A 22,679-nucleotide genomic window follows, 5' to 3' on the forward strand; every position below is an offset into this window, starting at 1 on the left:
CTCAAGACAGTGGTTTATAGAGTTTTGCTTAGTAAATAATCACACTACTGCCTATTGTTAATATCAGAAAGTGGGTCAGTATCTTACATTAATGTTAATTTTATGTTTTACGGTAGTAACAGTAGAAAATTGCATAGTAGGAAATTATATGTTCATGATCACTAAGTGTTTATCTCTCTTGTGTGCATATTATCAGTATAAAGACCATTCAGTTTGTGTAAACCCTGAAAGTGATAGTGTTTTTCTGTATGTGTTATAATTTTGCAAATAGTTTTTTTTTTGTTTTTGTGCTGCTCCAGTTGTTAGCTTCAATCTTAAAACATATGTGTGTCAGAGTTCATTGCACTCGAGAGTTGCTAAATCTAGGTTGTGTTTGTTGTGTTGTCCATTATAGTTACTTATACCTACTTTCATAAACGAGAATGTTAATCTTTCTCTTGCCTAATTAGGCTGGCGACCGTTTCCCTTATTCTAGGAATAGTATAGCTAGGCAAAATTTTGTTTGTCACTATTCCAATATTTACGTAATTCTTACTTTCATTTCCGATAAGCCACCTCCGTTAGGAACAACACGGTCAAATTAACAAAATTCCTCTCAGAGGGTAACACTGCTCTGTTGCTTTGTGCCATAGTTGCTTTTACAAAATTGTTTTATGTCACAATCTGCTTCTAGCATTGAGGTTATGGTACAGTAGTAGCAGAAGGGAGTGTTATATGCTGTACGTCTGTTTGAAGCCGGTGGGCCGCCATGTTTGATTGGTCAAAACAGTGACAGAGCTCTTGTTAGAATTGCGTGTTCTTCATATTTAACGTTATGTCTGCGAAATAATTTCAGATGATGAGTGTTACAACGTTTACATGCATAACACAACGTCAGAATAGCTTTTTCAGGTGTTTTCGTTTTGTTGTTAATGCGTTTTTGCCCCAGCAATACAACTGATTTGGTCTCGTTAACTTAAGTGTTTCTTTTGGATACGAACTTCGAATGATGAAAAATAACAGTGCACAAAGCTCTTTTCAAACTCAAATCACCTTTTACTGTATTTGTGTCGATGTAAACCGAAAGCAGAATCCGAAAGCTATGCTAGTTTACATACCGGATGATATTTCTTACTCGTTTACACACTTATACAAAATTTCATTTGTAAATACAAACATCGTTTGTGCTTTGTCAAGAAAAATAAGCATATGTACCCACAGAGCCCTACGAGCTTCATTGATCGGAAATCTGAAATAAAATAAGAAGAAAACAGTTTCACAAAACGTAAACAAGGCCGCACATCTCACGAATATAAACGACAATATTTTACGAACGGGGCCACTTACGCATGGAACATGATTCCTTTTAACTTGGTAGCACTATTCCAACGGTTAGTACACCCGTAAACAACGCAAACCGGCATTTTAAAATGAAAAAACCTTCAGCAGCTCTACATAGTAGCACAATCGGAAACGAGTCTTCTGACCAAACTGCAATGGCGGAGCTCGGTTTCTGTCGGCTTCAAGTTTGTGACGTCATGGCATCTCCCCCCCTTATACCTCCATGATTTTCATACAGAGCCTTCGACCATAGATACTAATAGACTGGGCAAGCAGTGCAGCGGCTATACATCTGGCGTGGCTGCAACATAGAATCACGTGACTGTTGGCAGAACGTCGGCGGGAGTTCAAGTCGGCATTCTGATTCCTGATTTCACTTCCAGTATTTTTCAGTGGATTTCCTGCTAACTTCACCACATTAAATGTAGCTTATGTAAACACAGCTAGAAGTGATAAATTATTGCGTAACCACTGTACAAATTTAGTTTTACAGCCATTACTTCACAATGAACTTTGTGAACTGCTGAAACACTTTCGATGTTCGGCAATATATTCGCCGCGAATATTTCAGTGTTACCAATTATGAGATGCATTCTCTACTAACAATACGCGTTATGCACTGCATAAAATGTAAATATTGCGTGTATATGTTTTAGTGCCTTGGTTGTAGAAGGTGTTATAGACTTCATAAATCGGCATAAACAACGAAACCTGTAATGTAAACAAACGTGCTCACATCGAATGTAACGAACTCAATTGTGTCGTTCACCCACAAAACGTAAAGCAGTTTCATTTGAAAGCTCTTTTTTGGTTTAAACAGTTTGTTTCGTAGATGTATCAAATAAGATATCTACAAAATCTGTACCTACTTACATGAATACTTGTTCCACAGATCATGAATACGATACTTCACAATGATGTGTCAGTTTAATGAAAGGTAGACCTATCATTACATGACAGTTCTTCCAATCACTTATTTATACCTAAAAAATCGTCTTCTGAGTAGGAGCTGTCATTCATAGATTCTTTTAGTTTGATTTTAAATGCTGATTGGCTATCTGTCAGGCTTTTAATGCTTTTTGGTAAATGACCAAAGATTTTTGTAGCAGCATATTATTTATCCCATACATTACAGCTTATTATCTAGAAACTAACATAGGCCATACAACTATCTTTTTGCAAATGGTATTCAGTATTTGTTTCTGATATTCGTATGTTTTGTAACTGGGAAGTACAAAATAAAACTAAACCCTGATGAGAAATCAAACCCCTAACTTGTTTTTGCAAATTGTTCTTTAAAATAATATCAGCATAATTCACCCCTTTTTGTACCAAAGTCAGATTTAATCCAGGATAGTAAAAATCATCCTTTCTTCTTATGTAGTAGCAATGCAAATTGCCATTGCTTTTGGAGTGGGAAGGGTTATTGGTAATAAATATCTCTCTCTCTCTCTCTCTCTCTCTCTCTCTCTCTCACTCTCTCACACACACACACACACACACACACACACACACACACACACACACACTCAATATATATATGCTTCAAAGTGCTTCGAACAGATGCGTGTGTGCGTAGTAGGCTTGAAATCTTTTCGTTTCACTGCCTGTATCCACATCTGCCTGCGCCCTTCATCCTTTGGAAACCTATACGAAAGAGAAAAAGTAGCTTATTTCAAGAAATATATACGATTGCAATGTGCGCCTGGAAACACACACAGCACTTCAAACCGCCAATTTACGTAACTGTGGCGTTCTGTCTAAGGATATGATACACACAATAGTTTATCAGTACTCAAGAAATGCCGCTAAATTATACTAATAATACTTACACGTGAAATTTAATGTTACTTCCCTTCACAAAACGCTTGGTACAACCATAAGCACAACAGGATACCACCATTGTTTTGCCAATAGTCACGTGGTATAGCAGTAGAGATGTTGGTGCCACGAAATATACGCCATGACCAGTCTACCAATATCTATGGTCGAAGTACAGAGCACTACGTGGCGTTACCAACATAAAAACCTAAACAGCCTACTTACAGGCTATGTGCATAGATATACACAATATTTAGCTACACTTGGTTTTACACTGATTCACAGAAAGTAAACACTCCATGTTTTAGCAAAGGATGTGGATGTGATAGATCTTACACTAAACTACATAATTGTCTTTCGCCAGAGATACGTTGCTTTATGGTACAAATATTACTGGCACAGATTTTACATTTCAATAAATGTTGCTAGCTGCAGGAGTGTCTTCATATTAACAACAACATTTTTAATATGGATTAATAGTTAAACAGATGGTAAACAGATTGAGCCAAATATTTAATACATGACTAAAAACTTTTTGTAAGTTACAGAATACCATGTTATGGAAAATATTAAAAATTTTGTTACCAATATGAAGACACTCCTGCAGCTAGCAACATTTATGGCAATCAGGTTACCTTCCATTCAGAAGGCTGTTGAAATTAGCGACTGTTATATTGACTTGTAAATCACAGGTTTCAGCTATCAGTCGTCCTTTTTAAGTTTTATTGTCAGATATAGATTTCAGCTAGAAATTAGCCATTCTCAATGCACTATCATGTTTGATCAATGCATGTAATGCCTGTGGGTCTGGCTTCATCCACAGGTCATTTATGGAAATGCAAAATCTGTACCAGTAATATTTGTACCAATAGTATAACGTATCTCTTGCCAAAGACCATTATCTAGTAAAGTGTAATATCTACCATATCCACATTTTTTTGCAAAGACATGTAGTGTTTATTTTCTGTGAATCAGTGTAAAACCCAGTATAGCTAAGTACTGTGTATATTTGTGAACATAGCTAAATAATGCACATTATAGGACGCGATCTGATATGAAGACGACAAGGCAGTGCACTGTAAGTATCTAAAACATAAAAAACTTTCGTCATCGATTACTAAATTTCCATTGTTTCCGCCAGCAGTACCAACACAGTATCTAGCTACATTTGGTCCACAGCATAATGCTCTTGTTACGACTCCATCTGATGATGAGCCTGCAATGGCTCGAAAACATGTTCATGGTTGAATAAATCGTAAAAAAGTGACTGGTTGCATATTTATTATCAGATAAATCGCCAATTTAAATCACAGTCGCAATTCGTCATCCACTATGGACATACTGAACTTCCCAATCGCCTTTCTGCAGCTTTTGTATAGTTCTATGCGCTTTTCTCAATATGGGTCCGTGGCTACATTCGCAGAAATAGTTAATGTGGCGTGGCAAAGACCTTCGCTCACGGAGTCTCAGTTCCTACAAGCATGGACATTCGGGCAAAACAAACTTCAAAGGTACCCTTTAGCGGCAAGAAGTTACATTCTGGGAATGCTAGGCTTGGGACAGTCAGTAATAGATAAACGGCGTTTTGTGAGAAGTGGCTGGCCGTCTTTATGAAGATTAATTCGTTTCGCTTTGTGAAGCATTGAGCCGACTTTGTCACTGCTTTGTCTGAGGTGAATAATAACTGGCCTAAAACTTCGTAAGAGAGATCGTCATAAATGGTACAAATAGCTCTAAGCACTATGAGACGTAACAGCTGAGGTCATCCGTCCCCTAGACTTAGAACTACTCAAACCTAACTAACCGAAGGACATGACACACATCCATACCCGAGGCAGGATTCGAACCTGCGACCGTAGCAGTAGCGCGGTTCCGGACTGAAGCGCCTAGAACCGGACTGAAGCACAGCAGAGAGATCGTCATGGGTTAACATAAACAGATAACGAGTAAGGTAAATCTGGACACCAATTTCCGTGAACTGCGTGTGTGGAAGTGATCGCTTTGGCTAAAACATCGAGCTGGTTGAAGAGCAAGAGAGTAATTTACAATAATTTAAGAGTAGCTAGCACAGGCCAGTAAAGGATAGTAAATTTAGCAAAACTTTTGGATCGAGGGAAGATTATTGTCTAGCTAACAAATGGATCACTGGCCAGCAGTTGTGTTTCAAATTTGGCAAGGAAGACATTTGTTCGAGGAATGACAGAAAGCACACTTTCATTGAGGTGGCAGAAGAGAACACTTGACTTAGAGAATTTATGTGGAGGTCCGATTACGCTCACTTCGGATTACAATACTGTCACGAGCGACTGAAGATTCATTACGACTATCGGAAATGTTAGCCGCGCGTGTAGTTCTTTCACTGATATGTCAAATTCAGGCAGTGACATTGCGATTACTGGGTAGTTACTTTCCGAGAACTGTTGTGTAGATAATCCTTGCTGAGGTATTCACGTGTTAGATTAGTATTGTTAACAACTGATAACTGTCTAACTCTCTGCATTACTTCTGAACAAAATGATCCTGTAATAATTTGTAATTCGTGCATGTCAGGAGAGAATTTCGTAATAAACAGGGATCAATATGGAACACTGTTTCGTTTCATAGTTATATAAACACTCTGTTTGTTATCTTATAAGGTACAGCACCTGTGTCTTATGTTTGCTTGGACCACACCTGTCCCGTGTGTTATCTGGTATTAATTGTATACGAGTCCAACAGAAGTACGTCATTCTAACATCTGCAAGAGTATCTCGAAGGCTCAGCCACACCATAGCACCACGATTTCCGTATCCATTTTTCTCCATTCCCCATTTTACCTTGAGATCCATGTCTGTTAGCCTCATCGTCGGAGGGTCATTAAAAACCTCTTCCCTTAACAATGTAAGCACCATCACTAAACAGTTTTTTCACCTTAATTCCTATCTTAATAATGGTCCTAAACATGTCTTTTTTAATGTTGGAAATGACGTGGGCAATTCTGAGAGTATATCATAATTTATGTAATTGACCATTGAGCTAATTCTGTTTTATTTCATTTAGCTATGGCAGTCTGGTGGGCAAAAACAAACTTTTCGTTTCAGTTTGTAAAGTTATCTTAATACTCAGAGTGGCTTCAATGTTCAAAATCATTTTCTCTGATGGAAAACACGTTCATAAATGCAACCACCAATCGATGAGAAAGGAAACCAGAAGAGAATTTACGTTCTGATAAGGTTAAAAAAACTGTAAATTTTTAATAACTGTCGTAAATAAATAGCTTTTCTGATGGAAGAAGCTACAAAAACAACATCAGAGCAATCCTGTTTTCCGTGATTTAAAAACTAAGTCTGCACAATTGGATTAAACACAGTTGTTGAAACTAGAACGTAAAGAGGCTTGAGAAAGAAGGATAACTTAGTTATGTTGCTGTATAAAATAGTATGTTGCGTCAGGTGATATAGCAATTATTATTTATCAAGATTATTCCTTTCAACTTTGGTGTTCTGGTTGCCATTGATATTCTTGTTTTGCAGATATCAAAACCTTACGAGATTTTTTTGTTCACACAATGGGTCTTATTAAAAATTACTCGAAATTCTTACTATCACAATCGGCTGTTCAGCCCCATTACAAACATGTAGATCACGTGACAAATGTATTTCAGTTTTCCTCCTTTAATGATACGTTGTTGTAAATGAGGTGTTTTCTATACAGAAATCAACGACGAAGAAAAACTAAAGAATTAAATTAAAAATATCTTAAAGACGATGGTGAGAAATGGCACGAGAACAGATCCTGCTTTGACTTAAAATCTCTTAATGGGTAGTATCGCTATTTTTTATTGTATTACTGTGAACATTAGGGTTTGAGAGTTCATGTACTTCGTCTGGATACATCCAGTCGAATGGTGCAAATGGCGATAGACCACAATGATGTGTTGCGAATGTGGTTTGGTGTATGACAAGTAAGTGACGTTACGGCCGAATGGTGTCGAGTATCCACGTGAGGAAGGAGGAGACACGGGTGTAGACGTCAGGGTGGCCCACCACGCCGCAATCGCGGCGACCGTACGAGTCGAGCCCGATGAGGTAGGCCCTGGGCGGCCGGCCCTCTAAGGCCATGAGCGCGCTGCCGCCGTTGCTGGCACAGGAGTCATCGCCGCCCCTGCCGCCGGCGCAGATCTGCGACGGCACGATGCGCCGGTCCCAGCGCGAGTACCGCTGCTGGCAGGTCTGCTCGTCCACCACCGGCACCTCTATGTACAGCTTCACTGGGGTGGAGCCACCTGCAAACTCCAAACAGGAGTTTATTAACCAAAGCAAGTGCACGCACTAAATCTCCTTGAGACAGAGAAACTTCTTTTAACATAACCGCACGGATTTAGTAAGCATTGCTCATGGAGAACTCAGCCTGCCACTTTTTCGAATGGTATCCTGCGAACTATGGATGGACGGCAACAGGCAGATTCCATATTCCTAGAGTACAGGAAAGTATTTGACAAAGTGCCCCACTGCAGACTATTAACGAGCATCTGAGCAAAATGAATAGGTTCCCAGATATATGAGTGGCTCTAAGACTTAAGTAATACAACCGAACATGTTGTCCTGGATGCAAATGTTCATCAGAGACAAGGGCACCGTCAAGAGTTCAAAAAATGGTTCAAATGGCTCTGAGCACTATGGGACTTAACATCTGAGGTCATCAGTCTCCTAGGACTTAGTACTTAAACCTAACTAACCCAGGGACATCACACACATCCACGCCCGAGGCAGGATTCGAACCTGCAACAGTAGCGGTCGCTCGGTTCCAGACTGAAGCGCCTAGAACCGCTCGGCCACACCGGCCGGCCCCTCAAGAGTTTACCAGGGAAATATTATAGGACAGGTCTGAATGAGAGGTGAGCTGCAATATGGGGCTGTTCCCAGAGGATGTAGTAGAGTAAGGAAAAGCGTTTTCATCAAGTGACTAGGAGAATACAGGTTGATTTAAACAAATTTCTATTTGGTGTATTGAATGGCAACTTGTTCTAAATGTTTAAAAATGTGACTTAATGTGGATGAATCGAATAAAAAATCCTGTAATGTCCGAATGCAGTAATTTTGGTGTGCTGCTTTATACAGTTATGTCGATTAAATGTCTAGGCGTAACATTGCAAAGTGATATAAAATGGAAACAGTACGTAAGGTCGGTAGTTTATGTATTCAGAGAATCCTACAAAAGTTTAATTCGTCTACAAAGGAGACCGGATGTAGAACATTAGCGTCACCCATTATTAAAAACTGCTGAAGTGTTTGGGATCTATACCAGGTCAGATTAAAGCAAGACATTACAGTTATTTAGAAGCGTGCTGCTAGGTTTGTTAGTGGTAGGTTGGATCAACACGCGACTGTTACGTAAAAAACCTGTCATCTCAAATGAGAATCCCTGGACGAAAGTCTATGTTCCTTTCACGAAACACTACTGAGAAAATTTAGAGTACCGGTATTTGCAGATGACTTCAGTACCATTCTACCGTCGTCAACGTACATTTCGCATAAGGACCGTGAAAGGAGAATAAGAAAAATCTGGGTACGTACGAAGGCATATATACAGCTTTTTCACTCTCTCCATTTGCGACTGGAACACGAAAGGGAATGACTTACTAGTAACACAAGACACCCTGCACCGCATGGAGTCTTGCTGAGTACCGGAGTATGTCGTAGACGTATATGTAGATATGAGGTACAAACTAAATCTGTGATTGGGCTGAGGTTTTCTTGGTGAAGACGACCCAGAATGTTATCTTGGATGAAGAGTCATCAATAGATTAGACGTATGTTCAGAAGTTCCCGAGGCAAGTGTGCTGGGACACTTACTATACGTGTATTAGATTAAATGACATGGCGGATAATGGTGATAGTAACGTAAGAGAGATTTAGTCGATGACACTTATCTATAAAGAAATAATGTTTGTAAAAACATCACTAATCAGGCAGATATTCTGCTTGAGACTTTCCAAACCTAGTAACGGCTTGGAAGCTTATCGGGAAAAGCATCAGTTGGTGTTGTAGATACTGCACAACATTTCTATGACGCGATACCTGATGATGACGAACAGCTGTCTTGTAGCAATATTGTGCCTTTTACACTAAATCATCCCATGTGCTGCCCAACAACTTTTGATGTGCACTTGCAGCTTCTTGATAAGATTTCAATGTCGTGCAAAGATTAGCAACCTGTTTTAAATAAACAAAAATGTAACATTGTGCAATGGAGGAAATTCAAAACGTTTTTATCTCTTCACAACAATATCAGCGAGTCACAACTGCCATCAGTCAACTTAAGCATGAGTGTGATAGTTTGTGGGAACATAAAATGGATTGCACAACCTTAGTCGTGCGTCGGAAATTTGGCATACATGTGTAATGGAACTGCTGACAAACAGGAACTGGCAGACAGTTTAACGTAAACAACTATCCCGTCAAAGTTTACTAACGTATTTTCAAGAACTAGTATTAAGTGAGGACATGTCCGAAAGAACAGATACCATCTTAGTGTATATATATAGTTAAGGCTCACCGGCCACTTGACCATCTTCTTCTTCTGTGCGAATGCACAAACAGTGCCCGAACTCTTAACGGGAATCGGCAACGCGCCGCGAGTAATGAGTATAATGGGCGGGGGCACTACGAATGTAGTGCGGGACAATACGTTGAGAATGTGGGTTTCACGGGAGGCGTGACATAGATAAATCCCTGCAGTGGCGCTATCCTCTGCGTCCTCGGTGGCTCAGATGGATAGAGCGTCTGCCATGTAAGCAGGAGATCCCGGGTTCGAGTCCCGGTTGGGGCACCCATTTTCATCTGTCCCCGTTGACGTATGTCAACGCCTGTAAGCAGTTAAGGGTGTTCACTTGATTGTAATTTCGTTCTAACGAGCTGCATGGTCACCGATGGTGTCTCTTCTTTCGGACATGCCTGAAAGGACAGATACCATCTTAGTATAGATGCAGATATAGTTTTAATTGTGTCATTGAAAAGCATTTCACTTAAGATGGTGATTCAAAATATGTAATAAATATATCAAATTTGCTGTTGTGATCTGAGGAAAGAACAAAACGACACGAACCGTCTTTGAAAGGTTGTAGAGGGTGTCTTGAGAAAGAAGAATACGAACTCGTGCCCGGAACGTCTAATGCTGCCACACAACGTAAAAGTTTCAGATCTGCAGGCTACCTATTCTGCAGCTAACGTGGTTTTTTCGCTGACAGACCTAATCGCAACTCCTCGCGAATGGGCTGCCAGTATTCAAATCGTTAGAGAGCAGCGGACGTGTCCACGCCTGTCACAGCACTGTACAGCATACAAACTTCCTTTTGTTATCAATAGGTGACTTTGGAGCACCCATTGGCCACTGTAGTTTGGATGCATTGTAGCGTCCTTAGATGACGTTTCAGACATGGGATTCTGTCCCAAGTTTGGTTTTCAAAACACACTCAACAATCCCTCAAAGTTTGTAGGTGTCGTTATATTCCACTCTCTGCATAACTTTATATAATATTTTAAACAGAAAAGAACTAAACGGAATGTGTAGCTGAAGCATTTACAAAACATACGAGAACTACCGGCAAGAGGACCAATAAGAATTGATTTAGGAAATAGATTTGCAAATGCTTTATATGGAACGTAGTTACAAACGGCACAGGAAATTGAACAACACAGAAATAAGACAAGAAATAGCTTGAAAGCTTTGAAATCTGGCTGTGGAGAAGAATGGAGAAAATTAAATAGATAGGAAGAGAGACTAATGAAAGATTAAATGTTGAAAAGAAAAGAGAGGAAGGAAGAAATCACCCAATGGGTCGGATATATTGTAAGGGAAAAATGTCTTTTAAAAAAATATCAAAAGCTTTGAAAGAAGAGAGAACTTACCAAGAACTGCAGAAAACTGCAAGGAACTGGATTTCGTGGAAGATCAATTCCAGCTGAAATCAGTCTTCTGGTAGATTATTGTATCATGATCATTTTCATTAAAACTACATTGAAGTGTGAGACTGAACTACTGAACTAACTCCACGTTCTTGTGAACGCTCGGACGCACGAAGAACATCTGCTCTTGAACTGCAGTTATGACAGTCCGTAAAACATACAGTGACGACATTTAGCAAACTTTTACGCTACGAAGTAATTAGAATAAAGCGCGTATTAAAGGTTTTGTCAGAAACAGCCTTGGATAGACAAGCTAGTTTCCGCAGGAGAAACGATGCTTTGGAGTTAACGTATTATTGTATTAATTAAAGGGCGTCTACACAATCAAACTACCGCGTTATTGTTTCTAAGTGAGCACGAAACGAATCACGAAAGGTTTTACAATTCGCGGATACCTTTTAGCGGCATTGCCAGCGTTAGAAGAAGAGAGTCTAGGTAACAATGTGTACATGTAACCACTGCTTTACACCCAAATCCTCCAGCTCACATGGGGAGCAGTGGTTCTGTGTCACTGTTTTAGTATTGTTTTCATCTACTACAGACAATGAAGAACATGTTACGTTATGTAATAAAGATGAACTAAACTTTGCCGCTGTTGCAACTACTGCCTAAACGTAACAATAACAAAAGAGCGAGTGCAAGCTACTACGCTTAAATATAAAATGTCTTTGGGCTAGAGTATGCCAATCGTAACCACGCATATACATTATCAGATATGCTCCCCTTTCATTACGAAACTGCTTTTCGTAACAAAGTTCTTCCAGAATTTTGTTTCGACCCAACTAATTTCGCGTCCAATGAAAACAAGTAACGTAACCAGAATGTCTACCAAACATCATTATTGTGGTGTTCAGTCCGAAGACTGGTTTGATAAAGCTCTCCATACTATTCTATCCCGTGCAAGCCTCATCTCCGAATAATTACTGCAACCTAAATCCTTTTGTATCTGCTTCTGTATTCATCTCTTTGTCTCCACTACCATTTTTACCACCCCCTCCACCGTCCCCGCACACACTTCGCGCCGGTACTATGCTTGTGATCCCTTGACATCTTAGAATCAGTTCTATCAAACAATCCTTCCTTTAGTCAAGTTATGCCGCAAATTTCCTTTCCCACCAATTCCTTTCAGGTCCTCCTCGTTGGTTACACGATATAACAATCTAATCGTGTGTTCTTCTGTTAGCACCACATTTAGAAAGCTTCTGTTCTCTCCTTGTTGACCTGTTTAACCTCCACGTTTCACTTCAGTACGAGGCTAACCTCCAGGCAAATACATGCAGAAAAGACTTGCTAACACTTAAATTCATATTTGATGTTCATTCTTCTTCACAAACGGTTTTCTTGCCATTGGCATGCTAACGTTTTTGCCCTCTATTTAGACCGTCACAAGTTACCTTACTCTCCAAATAGCAGATCTCATCTACTACTTTTAGTGTCTCCTTTCCTAATCTAATTTCTTCGGCATCGCCTTAGATAATGTCTCTACAGTTCATTAACATTTTTTATCTTTTACTAATATTGATCTTAGATCCTGCTTTCACGATACTGGCCAGTCCGTTCAGCTGCTCTTCAGAGTCCTATGCTCTGACAGAATTACATAGTCATTGGATAACTTGAAACTTCATGTCTCTTCTTTCTTAACTGTATTTTCTTTTCCAAATTTCTCCTTTGTTTCCTTCACTGCTTGTTCAATGTACAAGCTGAATAACATCGGAGATATGGTTTTAGCCTATCACACTCCCGACTCAGACACTGTTCCCTTTCAAGCTCTCATATACTTTCTGTACAAGTTGTACATGGTCTCTCGCTCCCTGTATTTTACCCTCGCAACTTAATCATAGCTAACACTTGGTTCAAGAATCATAAAAGAAGGTTGTATACATGGAAGAATCCTGGAGATACTAAAAGGTATCAGGTAGATTATGTAATGGTAAGACAGATTTAGGAACCAGGTTTTAAATTGTAAGACATTTCCAGGGGCAGATGTGGACTCTGACCACAATCTATTGGTTATGAACTGTAGATTAAAACTGAAGAAATTGCAAAATGGTGGGATTTTAAGGAGATGGGACCTGGATAAACTGACTAAACCAGAGGTTGTACAGAGTTTCAGGGAGAGCATAAGGGAACAATTGACAGGAATGGGGCAAAGAACTACAGTAGAAGAAGAATGGGTAGCTCTGAGGGATGATGTAGTGAAGGCAGCAGAGGATCAAGTAGGTAAAAAGACGAGGGCTAGTAGAAATCCTTGGGAAACAGAAGAAATATTGAATTTAATTGAAGAAAGGAGAAAATATAAAAATGCAGTAAATGAAGCAGGCAAAAAGGAATACAAACGTCTCAAATATGAGATCGACAGGAAGTGTAAAATGGCTAAGCAGGGATGGCTAGAGGAGAAATGTAAGGATGTAGAGGCTGTAGAGGCTTATCTCACTAGGGGTAAGATAGATACTGCCTACAGGAAAATTAAAGAGACCTTTGGAGGACAGAGTGCCATTTGTATGAATATCAAGAGCTCAGATGGAAATCCAGTTCTAAGCAAAGAAGGGAAAGCAGAAAGGTGGAAGGAGTATATAGAGGGTCTATACAAGGGCGATGTACTTGAGGACAATATTATGGAAATGGAAGATGATGAAGAAGATGGATTTGGGAGATACGATACTGCGTGAAGAGTTTGACAGAGCACTGAAAGACCTGAGTCAAAACAAGGCCCCGGGAGTAGACAACATTCCATTAGAACTATTGACGGCCTTGGGAGAGCCAGTCCTGACAAAACTCTACCATCTGGTGAGCAACATATATGAGACAGGCAAAATACCCTCAGACTTCAAGAAGAATATAATAATTCCAATCCCAAAGAAAGCAGGTGTTGACAGATGTGAAAATTACCGAACTATCAGTTTAACAAGTCACAGCTGCAAAATACTGACGCGAATTCTTTGCAGACGAATGGAAAAACTTGTAGAAGCCGAAGATCAGTTTGGATTCCGTATAAATGTTGGAAGACGTGAGGCAATACTGACCCTACGACTTATCTTAGAAGAAAGATTAAGGAAAGGCAAACCTACGTTTCTAGCATTTGTAGACTTAGAGAAAGCTTTTGACAATGTTGACTGGAATACTCTCTTTCAAATTTTAAAGGTGGCAGGGGTAAAATACAGGGAGCGAAAGGCTATTTATAATTTGTACAGAAACCAGATGGCAGTTATAAGAGTCGAGGGGCATGAAAGAGAAGCAGTGGTTGGGAAGGGAGTGAGACAGGGTTGTAGCCTCTCCCCGATGTTATTCAATCTGTATATTGAGCAAGCAGTAAAGAAAACAAAAGAAAAATTTGGAGTAGGTATTAAAATCCGTGGAGAAGAAATAAGAACTTTGAGGTTCGCCGATGGCATTGTAATCCTGTCAGAGACAGCAAAGGACCTGGAAGAGCAGTTGAACGGAATGGACAGTGTCTTCAAAGGAGGATATAAGATGATCATCAACAAAAGCAAAACGAGGATAATGGAATGTAGTCGAATTAAGTCGGATGATGCTGAGGGAATTAGATTAGGAAATGAGAGACTTAAAGTAGTAAAGGAGTTTTGCTATTTGGGGAGCAAAATAACTGATGATGGTCGAAGTAGAGAGGTTATAAAATGTAGACTGGCAATGGCAAGGAAAGCGTTTCTGAAGAAGAGGAATTTGTTAACATCGAATATAGATTTAAGTGTCAGGAAGTCGTTTCTGAAAGTATTTGTATGGAGTGTAGCCATGTATGGAAGTGAAACATGGACGATAAATAGTTTGGACAAAAAGAGATTAGAAGCTTTCGAAATGTGGTGTTACAGAAGAATGTTGAAGATTAGATGGGTAGATCACATAACTAATGAGGAGGTATTGAATAGGATTGGGGAGAAGAGAAGTTTGCGGCACAACTTGACTAGAAGAAGGGATCGGTTGGTAGGACATGTTCTGAGGCATCAAGGGATCACAAATTTAGCATTTGGGGGCAGCGTGGAGGGTAAAAATCGTAGAGGGAGACCAAGAGATGAATACCCTAAGCAGATTCAGAACGATGTAGGTTGCAGTAGGTACTGGGAGATGAAGGAGCTTGCACAGGATAGAGTAGCATGGAGAGCTGTATCAAACCAGTCTCAGGACTGAAGACCACAACAACAACAACTTTCAGAATTTCATTATATTCCAGTCGATACAGTCAAAGCTTTCGCCATCTCTGCTATTACTATAAATATTGGTTTTCCTTTCCTTAAGCTAAGTCATGGGGTCAGTATCGCCTCATGTCTTCCTACATATCTTCAGAATCCGAACTGATCTTCCCCGAGGTCTGCTTCTAACAGTTTTCCATTATTCTGTAAATAATATTGCAACCATGTCCCATTAAACTGACAGCACCTGCTACCTCTGGAATTGGAATTATTACCTTTTTCTTGATGTCTGAGTATGTATCACCTGTCTCCTACATTTTACACAACAGATGGGAGAGTTCTGTCATGGCTAGCTCTCCCGAGGCTATCAGTAGTTCTGACGGTATGTCGACCACTCCAGGGTCCTTCTTTCGGTTCAGGTCTTCCAGTGCTCTGTAACAGCTTCTCGCAGTATCATATGTCCCATTTTATCTTCATCTACGTCATCTTCCCTTTCTATAACATTGCCTTCAGGTTCATTACCCTCGTATAGACCCTCTATATAGTCCTTCAAATTTTCAGCTTTCTCTTTTTTGCTTAGTACTAGTTTTTCATCTGAGCTCTTGAAATTCATACAGCTGCTTCTCTTTTCTCTAAATCCATCTTTCCCCTAGTGATGTGCGCTTCTCTACTTATAAAATCTTTAAATTTGTGCCCTAGCCATCCTTGCTTAGCCATTTTGCACTTCCCGTCAATTTCATATTTTAGACATTGGTATTCCCTTTCACTGTTTCATTTGCAGCATTGCTATAATCTCTACTTTCATCAATTAAATTGAATAGCTCGTGCAATATCTCAGGAGTTGTACTAGATTATGTCTTTTACCTATTTGAAGCTCGGCTGTCTTCACTGTTTCACTCTCAAAACTACCCAATGTCGTCGTCTGTATTCCTTTCCCCTGTTTCAGGCAATCGTTGCCTGACACTCAAATTCTCAACAACCTCTGAGTCTTTCAACTTATCCAGGGACCATCTTCTTAATTTACTACTTTTCTGTGATTTCTTCAGTTTCATTCTACAATCCGTAACCAATAAATTGTGCTTGGATTCCACATCTGCCCAGGAAAAAGTCTTACAGTTTAAAATCTGGTTTAGAAATTTCTCTCTGATTATTGTGTAATCAGTCTGAAACCTTCCGATGCCTGCAAGTCTCTTCCACATATATAACCTTCTTTCATGATCCTTAAACCAAGTTTTAGCGATGATGAAATTGTGCTCTGCTTAAAATTCTGCCAGGCAGTTTCCCCTATCATACCTATCCCTCAGTCCATATTCACCAACTATTTTCCCTTCTCTTCCTCTCACTGATTTCCAGTCCCCCATCCAAATTAAATTTCTGTCTCCCTCTGCCGTCTACACAGTTTCTTTTGTCTCATCACACATTCTTTTCATCTCTTCATCATCTGTGTAGTTAATTGGCATATAAACTTTTACTGCTGTGGTGGGTTATGGATTCATGTCTATGTTGCCTATGATAACGTGTTAACTCTGCTCTTCACTACAGCGTACCCTCGTTCCTATTTTCTTAGTCATCATTAGACCTAACCCTGCATTACCCCTACTTGGTTTCGTATTTACAGCACTGTACCCTTCTGACCAGACATCCAGGCTACCCTGCCACCGAACTTCGCTAATATACCACTACAGGTAACTTCAACTTATCCATTCCCCTTTTTAAATTTACAACTTACCTACCTACCAAATTAAAGGATTCAACATTCTGTTTTGGTTTCCCTGGCGATATTCTCCTAGGTAGTCCCAGCCCATAGGTCCGAACAGGGGACTGTTTTACCTCCAGAATATTTTACCCGGAAGGATGCTAGCATTTAACAACACAGTAGAGCTGCTTCCCCTTGATTTCAGCCAATCGCTGTACTACTACAGCAAGGTCATGTTCGTGGACGTTACAAAGCCAGATCAGACAGTCATCCAGATTGTTGCCCCTCCAACTACTGAAAAGGGTGGGGTCCCACTTCAGGAAACACACATTTGTCTTGCCTCACAGCAGATACTTATAACTGCTGTGACGTAATATTCGCGTGAGCGAGAATTACAGAAACATCCGCCCCACTATCGACTAAAAATTGCAATCCCGTTTTTTTTTGTCGGTTACAAATGAGCGGGTTTTGCGGCAATGGACTTGGGCAGCAGAACTTGCCGCTAAATCAGCTGCTGGGTCGCGTTTCGCTTTTCAGTCCAGCTGTATGGAGGTGTGCATTTTTTTCAGGCTTGCAGTTCTGCCCAAAGCGAAAGTGGTAATAACACTACTTGCCGTTGGGGTTGTATTTATTTCGAGACTTACTACAACTTCTTTTACATTGACGCTCACGGCTTCTATTACGAGACCTGTCTCGATAACCAGTTGACAGCTCGGCCATTTGTTGCTCTAGCCCCGAAATTCTTATCAAGTCACTCATTGTTATCGAAACATCCTGTTGGCTACAAGCACCACTTTTTGTGACGAACAATTCGTTACGGGGACTTATTTCTGTTATTCTATCAGTCATTATAGCCACCTTTTCGAGTCCCTCGTCACTGACAACTAAAATGTTCATGATTGAATCCGGAAGTTTTTCTAGCCAAAATGTCTTTAGGACTTTTTCTGACACATCTACACCTGCCAAGGCTTGCATTTTGCGTAATAACTGACTAGGTTTTTGGTCTCCCAAATCAATTCCAGTAACTACTCTTTTAATAAGCTTATCTTCACTTTCTTTGAAAATATTCAGTAGACGTTCCTTAGCCCAAGAATATTTATTCGCATCTGTGCCGCAAATAATGTCCCAAACATTCTCGATGTATTTTGGTTCTAATTGTGACACTAGGTGGTTAAATTTAGTTTTTTCTGTGACAATTTTGCAAATGCTGAACTGTGTTTCTACTTGATAGAACCAAATTTCGGGGTTTTCACTCCAAAACGGCGGAATTTTGATGCTAACCTTGTTTCCTTCGAGGCGATCTTCGGAAACGCTCCCGTTTGTCGTCATATCTTTTTACTATCACATCTGGGTCACCAAATATAACTGCTGTAACGTAATATTTGCGGCAGTTCCCAGAAGATGTTGCTTGACGATATTTAGTCTAATTTTAAATCACCAAGAACACACGCCACTTGGCCTGCTTAAGACTCTTTTATTGACTTTACTTAGCAGCTATCCCAGAATCATCACATCTTTGCTACCAAAGAATAAACAAAAAAAATTTTTTAAAGATAATTCATCATGTTATCAGTAATGAACGATAGCTATTAACGGTCTTGGCAACTTCATAAAATATAAAAATTCCATTTAGATTTCATCACTGTTGCCCTTAAAATTATTATTCACCTTTTTATTTTGACCTTGGGTTACAAGGACCATACAGTCAACAAAGATTATAAAGTGCCAAAGAAACATAATCGCAAAAAAGCAGAATAACACAAAATTATGAAGTCAGTAAACAAACACACTCTTAAAGTAAAACAAAAGCGCAGTTAGACAAACACTACACAGCCGGCGGCAGTGGACTCTGGAGTGGAATTACAAACCGCAGTAAACAGCATCATTATGTTAAAAAATGTTCAAATGTGTGTGTGAAATCTTGTGGGACGTAACTGCTAAGGTCATCATTCCCTAGGCTTACATACTACTTAGCCTAAATTATCCTAAGGACAAACACACACACCCATGCCCGAGGGAGGACTCTAACCTCCGCCAGGACCAGCCGAGCATCATTATGACGAACATGCATACGCTCTTATAATAAAAGACAAAACATGAAAGGTCAAACACAGTACATCACACAATAAGCACAACAATAGCCGAAGAACAATAATGCAGATAACATCACACAACAATGTGATGAGTGTAGCATGCACACAGACCTATTTAAGATAAAATAAAAACTCAAGATGGCAAACACAATACTGGCAACCGTATGTACAATATTGCCAGTAGAACGATGACATAAAATGGACAAGAGAGTAATAATGAAAATTTAATGTACAAATAGAGGTCTGTACACAAATTAAAACACTAAACTACGCACCAGATTATGAACCAGGCTGATACCACGTGACAGACCTCTATTCGCACATTAAATCTTCATTACTGCTCTCTTGTGCATTATATGGCATTGTTCTACTGGCACTACTATACGTACCGTTGCTTGTATTGTGTTTCTCACTTTTGTGGGGAGGGGGTAACTTCTCGCAATCAGTTCCTTACAAAAACCTGATAGTGCAGTCTTGTACTTGGAACACGCCAGTATGATGCGGTTAAGATTCGCTACTGTCGTTGTGTCCTTATCGCAGTGTCCATACGTGATAAACTTCAACCGATGTAGGAGCGCGGGGTCACACCTGCGTCCCAGCCTCATGCGAATGGTAGAAGTCACATGACGTCTACGAAGCTGCACCGAGGCGAACCACGATCGACAAGAGGTGTTCGGTTCCATGACCGCAAGGTGGCCGCCCTTCGAGTGCGGAGAGACATACCATTTACAGTTTCAAGCGTGATAAGCAGTCATCCGTATCGTCGATGTGAGATCCGTATAAGGGATCAGCGTTGGGTGCAACTGGCCTTCTGTAATACTTCTCTTGGCAAGGCGGTCAACCTTTTCATTGTGAAGAATACCATGATGTTCTTTAATCCAGATTTACTGAACGCAGTGCTGAGATCTGTGCATCTCTTACGACCGCCAAGACGTCCAGATCATACCTCTTGGTCTGTTTATGAAACCAGGGATGTTGCAATTTCTGAAACACACTTTGAGAGTCCGTAACTATCAGGAAGAACTTTAATGTCCACGTACCATAATGAATAGCTTCCTTGACGCCCAGTAGTTCCGCCGTATACATAGAAGATTCAGGTGGAAGCGCAAACATTTGGTAGGCGCCACTAGAAGGGCAAAGGAAGGCGTACCCCACACCGGCCTTAAATTCAGAACCGTCCGTGTAGACGTGAGCGCTCTGCCCCCATTGCATGCTGAGAAAGTGCTCCACGTCGCGAGTGATGATGTTCTCCGTTCGGAAATCGGACGGCTGTTATGCCACTGGGGATGGAGTGAAGAACAGACTAAACGAAAAATGAAAACAGGGGAGTTATGTGTCCTGTAGAACGAGTGGAAAGAGATAGCGCCATTTCTCTTAGTTGAAAAAAATGTTCAAGTGTTTGTGAACTCCTGAGGGACCAAACTGCTGAGGTCATCGATCCATAGACTGACACACTACTTAAACTAACTTATGCTAAGAACAACAAACATACCCATGCCCGAGGGAGGACTCGAACCTCAGGCGGGAAGGGCCACGCAATCCGTGCATGATGCCTCGAACCGCGCGGCTACTCCGCACGCTCGTATTTGCAAACTAGTAAATGAGTTCTTGTCATTTGTCGTCCATGAGGTGACTGTATGAGTCTCCAGAATCGAACCAACGCCTTAAGAAGAGGCCCAATCGGATATCGAAGTTCGTCTGAGGAGAAAAATGTCAGACAACATCTGCCGTCTTACGGACAACGGCATGACGGATGCTTCCACCAGCGATGATTTCATGGCTCCGAGGACAACACGAATCGCTCTATAATGGACTACATCAAGGCTTGAGTTGCTGTGCTGTAGACAATTCTACAATAATCAAGGTAGAACGGATCAAAACCTTTCAAGAGCTTAAACGGTTCCGCTCCCCACCACAGTCGGGCAAGCATACGCAAGATAGTCATAGCGTTGTCCACCTTGTCAGTGAGCTCCGCAGCATACTTTCAACAGGAGTGTGCGCAGATAGTTGTTCGCAGAACTTGCTCTTGTGTTTTGTCTTGCGGGCCTTGAGAAAGCGCTTAGGTGGACGCGTTGTCCTGTGAGTTCTCTGTCTAAGTAGATGACAAAGAACTTAGCTTGTGCCCGAACAGGAAATGTTTACGGGCCAAGACGAAGTTGGGATGAGAAGTTATTACGCTATTTCCTCGTCAATACCACAACAACTGATTTATCAGGTGACAAAGTGAGCCCACTTTTTAACTCCCATTCGGCCAGAATGTCATATGCGTCGGTAAACCATAGGCGTGTGACCCAAAAGCAGGACGAGTGAGGGTATATATAGACGTCATCCGCATACTGCAGAACTTTGAAGGTGGGGCTGAACAAAGTCTCTAGGTCGACAACATGTAGGACATATAGTAAGGGACTCAGTATCGCGCCCTGCTGGAGGCCACAAGACACATACGGGGTCCATGCAACACTTTGTCCTGATCGCGGATATGTACGGTACAGCAACAAAGCCAACTGTATATAACCCGTACAATCACCGCCGGGGGATGGAACAACTGCAATTTGTTGATAAGTTCAGGTATAAGGACATTGTCGTACACTCTCGAAAAGTGAAGAAAAATGGCCGTTAAATACCCGCTACCGTAGAAGGTGTTTTCAGTGTCCATCGCAAGCGAGGTAATATTAGCATAAGTATTTCTTCCCTTACGGAAGCCGTATTGCGTCCGCAGGAGTACGTTCTCATGTTCCAACGACCATTCTAAACTTGAGGAGACGTTCGAAAGTGATACGTACGCAGGGTAGTCGGGCGATACGATGCTCCTTGACCAGGGTCTTTCCCTGGCTTCAATATGGGCACCAATAAGTAAGTCTTCCAGTCATCAGGAACGTTCCCACCCCTCCAGATGTCATTAAAGATGTTCAGAAGAACACGTTTTGAATCGTCAGACATACTGAGAACAATGCAGTAGTTTATCTGGTCATACCTGGACGATGTGTCAGGGCCCTATTGATTTCCACGAGAGAGAATGGCGCGGTTATACCATTTCGTAGATCGACAGCGGCACCTGTATCCGCGAGATCGATGGATTCTGGCATGGTAGTTGTGGGTGCCACAATAGCAGCAAACTCTTCTATCCAGATCTGCAACCTCTTGGGAGGTACCGGTCTCCGTTTGAGTGAGTTCACCACCGACCAAATACTTTCAACAGGAGTGTGCACAGATAGCTTTTAGCAGAACTTGCTCTTGTGTTTTGTCTTGCGGGCCTTCAGAAAGCGCTTAGGTGGACGCATCAGTCCGTTTCTAGGCAGCATTGTTCTCCGAGTGGTATGCCGTTTAAGATGACTACAAGCCAGTCTCCGCCGCGCCACCCGACTCTAACATTCTGGGTCCGTCTAGGGAACCGGGCTTTGGCTGGTGCTAGTCATCATCCTCTTCTGTGGAGCAAAATGCGATATGCTACGTTGATATAATTCCTAAAGCTAATGTACCTTGCTTTCGAGGACACCACGGTGAGGAATGACGATAGTTGGGCATCCATTATTGCTCCATACCGTGACCAGTCTGCCTGCATAACGTTCCATTTTTGAGATGGCCTACAGGTCTTCGATATAAGAAGAGCGTAGTGGTTAGTAAGGAAGAGTAATCCATGTAGAAAATGGAGAAAGTG

General features: G+C 40.9%; 1 protein-coding gene and 1 non-coding gene across 2 annotated transcripts in view; one reads left to right on the top strand and one right to left on the bottom strand.

The window, feature by feature from the left end:
* Nucleotides 1-7,094: 7,094 nt before the first annotated feature.
* Nucleotides 7,095-22,679, bottom strand: part of LOC126184198 (CLIP domain-containing serine protease HP8-like) — a 79,440-nt gene continuing 63,855 nt past the window's right edge. The window contains exon 7 of the mRNA XM_049926601.1: nt 7,095-7,405. Coding sequence (XP_049782558.1) covers nt 7,095-7,405 — 311 coding nt within the window. The remainder of the gene's footprint in view (nt 7,406-22,679) is intronic.
* Nucleotides 9,878-9,951, top strand: Trnat-ugu (transfer RNA threonine (anticodon UGU)). The gene has a single exon. It is a non-coding gene; the product is annotated as a tRNA-Thr (tRNA).

The sequence above is a fragment of the Schistocerca cancellata genome, chromosome 1, assembly GCF_023864275.1.
Source record: "Schistocerca cancellata isolate TAMUIC-IGC-003103 chromosome 1, iqSchCanc2.1, whole genome shotgun sequence".
Classification (NCBI taxonomy): domain Eukaryota; kingdom Metazoa; phylum Arthropoda; class Insecta; order Orthoptera; family Acrididae; genus Schistocerca; species Schistocerca cancellata.